The 6,984-nt window shown below is 46.8% G+C and overlaps 1 protein-coding gene across 1 annotated transcript; it reads right to left on the reverse strand.

The window, feature by feature from the left end:
* Positions 1 to 4,102: 4,102 nt before the first annotated feature.
* On the reverse strand, positions 4,103 to 6,330 carry ALDH1B1 (aldehyde dehydrogenase 1 family member B1). The gene is given in 4 exon segments (XM_023545325.2): positions 4,103 to 5,072; positions 5,074 to 5,269; positions 5,271 to 5,343; positions 5,477 to 6,330. Coding segments are annotated over 4 exon segments (1,401 nt in total). The 5' UTR covers positions 5,697 to 6,330; the 3' UTR covers positions 4,103 to 4,160.
* Between the last annotated feature and the right edge of the window lie 654 nt (positions 6,331 to 6,984).

Below are 6,984 nucleotides of genomic sequence, written 5' to 3' on the forward strand. Positions count from 1 at the left end.
ACATGTTAAAGATAGTGGAGCCACAGCATGGAAGAAACCAGGTTCCTCAAGCCACCACTTGAAGGAGAGCTGCCCAGGAGAGCCTCTCTGACTAGGAATATCTGTACTTGAATTTGGGTGAATGAGAAATTGACTTTCATTGGGTTAAACGACTGGAATCTGGGATTGTTATAACAGCTAGCATTTCTTACCCTGACTAATGGACCCATCCTAGAGAAGCCAGAGGGTGGCAGGCTCCTCACTGGCCCTGCTCCTCACCACAATCCATACCTCCACACCATTCACATTTGGGGGAGGACTTGCCTTGGTTTGTTCATCAAGGCAGAGAGGAGGAAACAGAAGGAGAATGTGTTCCACTTAAAAGCAAATGGGTTCCAGAGAAGAGGCCCTATCACCTTTTTCTGGGCAGTGGCCCAGCCCTCAGGTGAATATGCCCAATGAATGGCATGTTCTCCCCAGTGTCACTAATCAGATTGGTCACCTCTCTTCTCATGGGGAGGATCTGGTGAGATGGGGTGGAGAGAGGGCTGGAAGTATCACCACTTTCTTCGGGAGACTGAAGTCATCTCCTCCCTTCTATACAAAAGGGAGGGTCAGGGATAAAACTTGCCCCTCCATCAGCCACGACACCAATCTTTGCAGACCCCTGGTTTGGAACCACTGATCAAATCCAAGCCTTTCATGATCCAGATGAGCAAAATGGAGCCCAGAGAGGGGGCCCAAGCAGACACCTGCAAGATTCATGGCTTTGTTCACAAATGCAGTGTTCATTTTGGATTTATTTGGATGCCCTCAGCCAATGGGCCTGCTCTATGGACTTAAGCTCAGTTAGAACCTAACCAGGCCATGAAGGGTTACATCTTTCTGGGGATGTGGGGCTGCTGACAAGAGTGAAGAAGGGGCTCTGGAGGGAGAGAGGTAGGCTGGACTGGGGCTTTCCTAGAACCATTGACATCTCAAAGGCAGGGGTGGCACGCCTGTGCTAGTTGTCTACTGTGGTAGACGTACTCGGTGCCCCTCCCTGCAGGGGAATTATACGTCCCTGGGTGACCGAGTGATTTGCTTGCCTAATGAAATGGAATTGACAAAAGCTTTAAGAGAGAGATGGAAAAGCCTGGGTCCCTGAATAACTGTGGAGAAGGACTTTCACCTACCACCACCTAATCCCACCCCCCAATGATTAGACTTCATGAGAAAGAGCAATACATTTCTGTTGTGTTGAGCTACTAAAATTTTGGGTTGGTCTATTATGGCAGCTAGTGTTATTTATTCTATTTTAAGTGCTGCCATAAAAAAATCTAAAATACGTGGCATTAGCTTAAGAATTGGGAAATGAGTCGTGAGGAAAAGATATTGTAGGCTGAAAAGCTGGTCACCATCGTTAAGCTATGGCAAAATATTTGATAAACCCATTACTGTGATACCCGGGAAAGCGGACCACTGCCTTACAAATCCTATTCTCTACTTTACCAAGCATGATGTCCTTCTCCAGGGATTGGTTCCTCCTGATAACATGTCCAATATTTGGGAGACAAAGTCCCACCATCCTCGCTTCTAGGGAGCATTCTGGCTGTACTTCTTCCAAGACAGATTTGTTCGTTCTTCTGGCAGCCCATGGTGTATTCAATATTCTTTGCCAACATCATAATTCAAAGGTGTCAATTCTTTTTCAGTCTTCTTTATTTATTGTCCAACTTTTGTACGCATGTGAGGCAATTGAAAATACTGTGGTTTTGGTCAGGTACACCTTATTGCTCAAAGTGACATCTTTGCTTTTTAACGCTTCACAGAGATCTTTTGCAGCAGATTTGCCCAATGCAACATGTCGTTTGATTTCTTGACTGCTGCTTCCATGGGCATTGATTGTGGATCCAAGTAAAATTAAATCCTCGACAACTTCAATCTTTTCTCTGGCCTCAATGTTCTGCTGATATTCATAAGGTTTTCACTGGGCAATTTTTTCAGAAGTACATCACCAGGTCCTTCTCCTTATTCTTAGCCTGGAAGCTCTGCTGAAGCCTGTCCACTATGGGTGGCCCTGCTGGTATTTGAAACACCAGTGGCATAACTTCCAGCGTCACAGCAACAGGCAAGCCACCCTAGTGTGACAAACTGACAGATGGTGCTGGGCCTCAGGGTTGCAAGCATGGAAATAAGGGGCCTTGCAGATTGTCTTTTCCCAACTCCACTCCATACTGAGACACCCTCTATTAAATTCCTCTTTGATGTGGAAGTATTGAGAAACAAATATGGAGTGGATTTGTTAAAATATTGTGATGTTGTTTGGTAGTCATTAGAGAACCTCCCTGTTCCTGTTTCCCCAGTCTGTTTGTCTATGAGAAACTTTCACTGCTGTGATGCAACGGCCTCCCAGAGTTCAGATAAGAGGTACACTTCTGGGAGTCAGGGTCACCTCAGCCTTGGACAAATGGCATGGAAAGGAGGTCCTAGGATAGGGAGACAATGGGACGGGACAGCCCCTGAATCCTCAGGAAATGGTTAAGGCCAAATCCAAGTTACGATAATGAACAAAATCATCTCACCGCCCAGGTGGGGAAATAAGATATGAGAGAGGATTGAGGGTGTGCATGTGCAAGATCAAGTGGGCCTGGAGATGGGGTTGTTTGTGAGTAATATGGTATAGGAAAGCTGAGGACAAAGACAGATGGGGTCAGCATTCTGCTTCTGTATCTGGCCTGGCTGAGTTGGATTGATCTTCACTCCCACCAGTTAGGGAATGAAAGTAGTAAGACCAACAGTAATGAATTCTGAGGTTTGAAATTCTGGAAACCTCTGGCATTGTCAGGTTGGCCCCAGTGCTGGGCTTGGTTTGGGGAGTGGTGTGGGGTTGGCAGGTGCTGGCAGGATAATGCCAGTGCAAGCCTTGAAATCAAATCTGAAATGGACTTTCTCTGGGCAGGGACCAGAGCTGTTACATATGGGTCTTAAAGCTGCACTTTGTCACCCAGCCAAGAGAAAACAAAACAAAAATGGAAATAGTGTGGAGATTTTTGCACCTGCGATGGGGGTTGACTAGATGACTACCAGGGTCCCTCCCATCCTCAAGACTCTGTAAAGTGTTCAGCAGCAACAGAATACTGAGACAAAAGTGAACTTGCAAACAGAATGCATAAGTTTATTGATTTATTTAAAAATTGAGATATAATTCACATACCATAAAAAATTCATCCTTTTAAAGTATACAGTTTAGTGATTTTTAGTACATTCACAAAGTTGTACATATAATTCCAGAATATTTTTATCACCCTAAAAAGAAACTCTGTACCCACTAGCAGTCGTTCCCCATTCTCTTCTCCTCTCCTTCCAACCCCTGGCAACCACTAGTCTACATTCTATGGCTTTGTCTATTCTGGACATTTCATATAAATGGGATTATATAACATGTCGCCTTTTCTGACTGCTTCTTTCACTCAGCATAATGTTTTTAAGGTTCATCCATGTTCTAGCATGTATCAGGATTTCATTCCTTTTCCCAGCCAAATAATATTCCACTGTATGGATCTACCACATCTTGTTTCTCCAGTTGATGGAAATTTGGGTTATTTCAGTTTATTTTTAAAGGTATGATTATGTAAGTGTATCCTTTGCCTATTTCTTCTCTAAAATTCAGGAAAATCAATAGCAAGATGAAATGCACGCAAGCAAAATAGCCAGCAACTAGTACTTAAAAAAGGAAAATCACTCTTAATTTTTAGATTAAGTCAATGAACAGTGAGGCCAAGATTTGGTGTTCATATAGTCCAAACCTTCTAATGCCTTCCAATTGTATGTCTAAGATGAGACTGACCACTAAGCAATCAAGTTAATCCATTGGAAAGTCCTTGGATCAGGCAAGAAGAACTAAAAGCTATTGCTCAAATCTTTTTCCTTTGTCTTCCAGAGACTCTTAAGGTTTCATGGAAGTGACCCAGGACCACCAAAGGGGTTGGGATTAGAGACCAGGTATACAGGACTCTGGGTTTCCTGATACCTGCTTTAAATAGAACAGCCCTGATTTTAATTGCTTCGTTTGTTGAGGTTTCCTCTAAGAGTTCATTTGGATCAAAGAAAGGGGGTCTGTGGCTAAAAAAAGTTTGGCAACCACTCGTCTAGGTGACTGTGGAATCTGTGGACTGGAGTTGGTCTCATGGTGGCCATTCTTATGAGTTCTTCTTAGGACCCTTGATAGTGACTTTTTTCGCCTCCGTGTAACCCTTAAGTCCATCCTTCCCCAGCTCCCTTCCACTGCCAGATCCCCTGAAACCCCCAAATGGTGTGTGGCAGATGACGATGTTATAGGTGTTCACCCACACTGTCCCAGCCTGGAGTGCCTGGGTGAAGTACCTGGCCTTGTCCAGGTCCTGGGTGAACACGGCAGCAGCCAAGCCATACCTGGTGTTGTTGGCCCTCTCAATCACCTCCTCAATCTTCTTGAACTTGAACAGGGGCTGCACAGGCCCAAAGATCTCCTCCTTTGTGATTTTCATGTCATCCTGCACATCACCAAAGACTGTGGGCTTGATGAAGAAACCATGCTCCCCAAAACCCTGCCCGCCACAGAGAAGTTTTGCACCTTCTTTCTGGCCAACCTGGATGTAGCTCAGGATTTGTTCAAACTGCTCCTTGTCCATCTGGGGCCCCTGCTAGGTATCCAGCTCAAAGGGGTTCCCAACTTTCCTCTGCTTGGCTTTCTCCATGGTTCTTTCGAGAAACTCTTCATAGATGGATTCTTCAACCAAGGTCCGGGAACCAACACAGCAGCACTGGCCCATGTTGAAGAAGAGGGCTTCATGGCACTGCTCCATGGCATGGCCCATGTCAGCATCGGCCAACACAATGCTGGGGCTGTTCCCACCCAGCTCCATGGTGACTCTCTTGAGCTTGGAATTATTGGCTGCCTTCTGGATCAGGTGGCCCACTTCTGTGGAGCTGGTGAAGGCAACTTTGTCAATATCCATGTGGTGGGCAATGGCTGCTCCTGCCGTTGGGCTGTAGCCTGTGATGATGTTCACCACTCCATGGGGAAAGCCCGCCTCCTTGATGAGAGAGGCCAAGTACAGGGCAGAAAGGGGGGGTTTACTCTGCAACCTTCATGAGCACAGTGTTGCCTGTAGCGAATGCTGGGGCGAGCTTCCAGCCCTGCATGACCAAGGGGAAATTCCACGGGATTATCTGGCCACAGACACCGACAGGCTCCTGCTAAGTGAAGCAGAAGTGCTCACCATCCATGGCGATGGTCTTGCCATGCCACTTGTCAGCTCAGCTGGCACACCTTGATGACCTCATCCAGGTCTAAGACATAAGACTCTTGGAAGCGCTTTCCATTGTCCAAGGTCTCCAGTGAGGCCAAGTAGACACAATCCCTTTCCACGAGGTCAGCGAGGCAGTTCAACAGCCAGCCCCGCTTGGCTCCGGCACCATGGAGACCCCAGGTGGAAGGCCTCTCAGGCTGCTTTCACGGCCTAGTCCACATCATCCTGATCCCCTTTAGCCACATGCTTGATGACCTCTCCAGTGGTGGGGCTGACTGTCAGGAAGGTCTTCTTGCTGACAGCATCTTGCCACTCGTTGCTGATGAACAGCTGGTTGTAGTGAATGTCTGGGTTCAGGATGGGGCTTGGGAGTGCTGCTGCCGAGGAGTACGGGGTGGTCCTGACGTGAAGGCAAGGCAGCCGGGGCACCAGGAAGCGCAGCATGCCAACCACTCTAGAAAAGGATAGGAGGAACCAAGGTGAGCAGGTGAGAAGCGGCAAGGTGGTCACTCAAAGGCCCACCAGCTCAGATAATTCAAGACTTTAGCATAAAGTGGTATTGCCTCTAGAATATAGATTATAAGAGGTAGAAGGGCCCAGAATAACTTTCCAGTCCAACCCTGTTATGATCCATCTATTCTCCAGCTCACTCCTCCACCTCTGCTCAAATGCCACCTTCTCAGCAAGGCCCTTCCCTGACCACCCTTGATAAAACTGCAACACTTCCCACCCTTGGCACTCTCTATCCGCCATCAAACCAAGACCAAACCTGTTGCCGCTGGGTCAATTCTGACTCATAGCAACCCTATAGGGCAGAGTAGAACTGCCCCCATAGAATTTCCAGGGTTGTAATCTTTATAGAAGCAGATTGCCACATCTTTTTTCCACAGAGCGGTTGGTGGGTTCCAGTTAGCAGCTGAGTGCTTTAAACACTGCGCCACCAGGGCTCTTCTCTATTCCCCATACCCTGCTTTATTTCTTCTTATCTGACATAAAATACTATATTTACATGCTTATGTGTTTATTTCCTGTTTCACCCCGCCCTCCAATAAATTGTAAGCTCCACAAGGGCAGGGATTTTTTTTTCTGTTTCATTCATTGCTATGTCCTTGATGTCTACAATTATGCCTGGACAGGACACCTGCTCGGTAAATAGTTACTGAATGATAGACTGGGGAAACAGAAATTTCCACAAAGGCTGCTCAAGAACTGAGCAAGGAGAGGGGAAACCACAGGGGCTCTGAGTCAGAGATGTTGTCTCTGAGAGAGTAACTGCCCTCATCTCTGTGCCTCAGTTTCCTCATACCCGAAATGCCTCACGGGTCATGTTGAATAAGGTTGTGCATATAAAAGTCTGACACACTCCACGCCAGGTCATCAGAATTGGCAGTGCTCTCAGAAACCAACGAGGCCCAGTCCCCACTAGGCCTTCCCAGGGATGCAGTGGCTGGGAAGACCAAACCAGTGGCTGTCAATTTGACTCCAACTCATGGAGACCCCATGTGTGTCATGTGCTCCATAGGGTTTTCAGTGGCTGATTTTTCAGAAGTATATCGCCAGGCATTTCTTCTGAGGTGCCTCTGGGTGGACTTGAACTGCCAACCTTTAGGTTAGCAACTGAGTACATTAACTGTTTGCACCACCCAGGGACTCTGGCTGGGAGGACAGGTACGTTTATTCTTGGCTATGACTCTAATAACGTGGTAGAACTATGCAAATTTTAAGACATAAA

Source organism: Loxodonta africana, chromosome 9 (assembly GCF_030014295.1).
Source record: "Loxodonta africana isolate mLoxAfr1 chromosome 9, mLoxAfr1.hap2, whole genome shotgun sequence".
In the NCBI taxonomy this organism is placed as follows: Eukaryota; Metazoa; Chordata; class Mammalia; order Proboscidea; family Elephantidae; genus Loxodonta; species Loxodonta africana.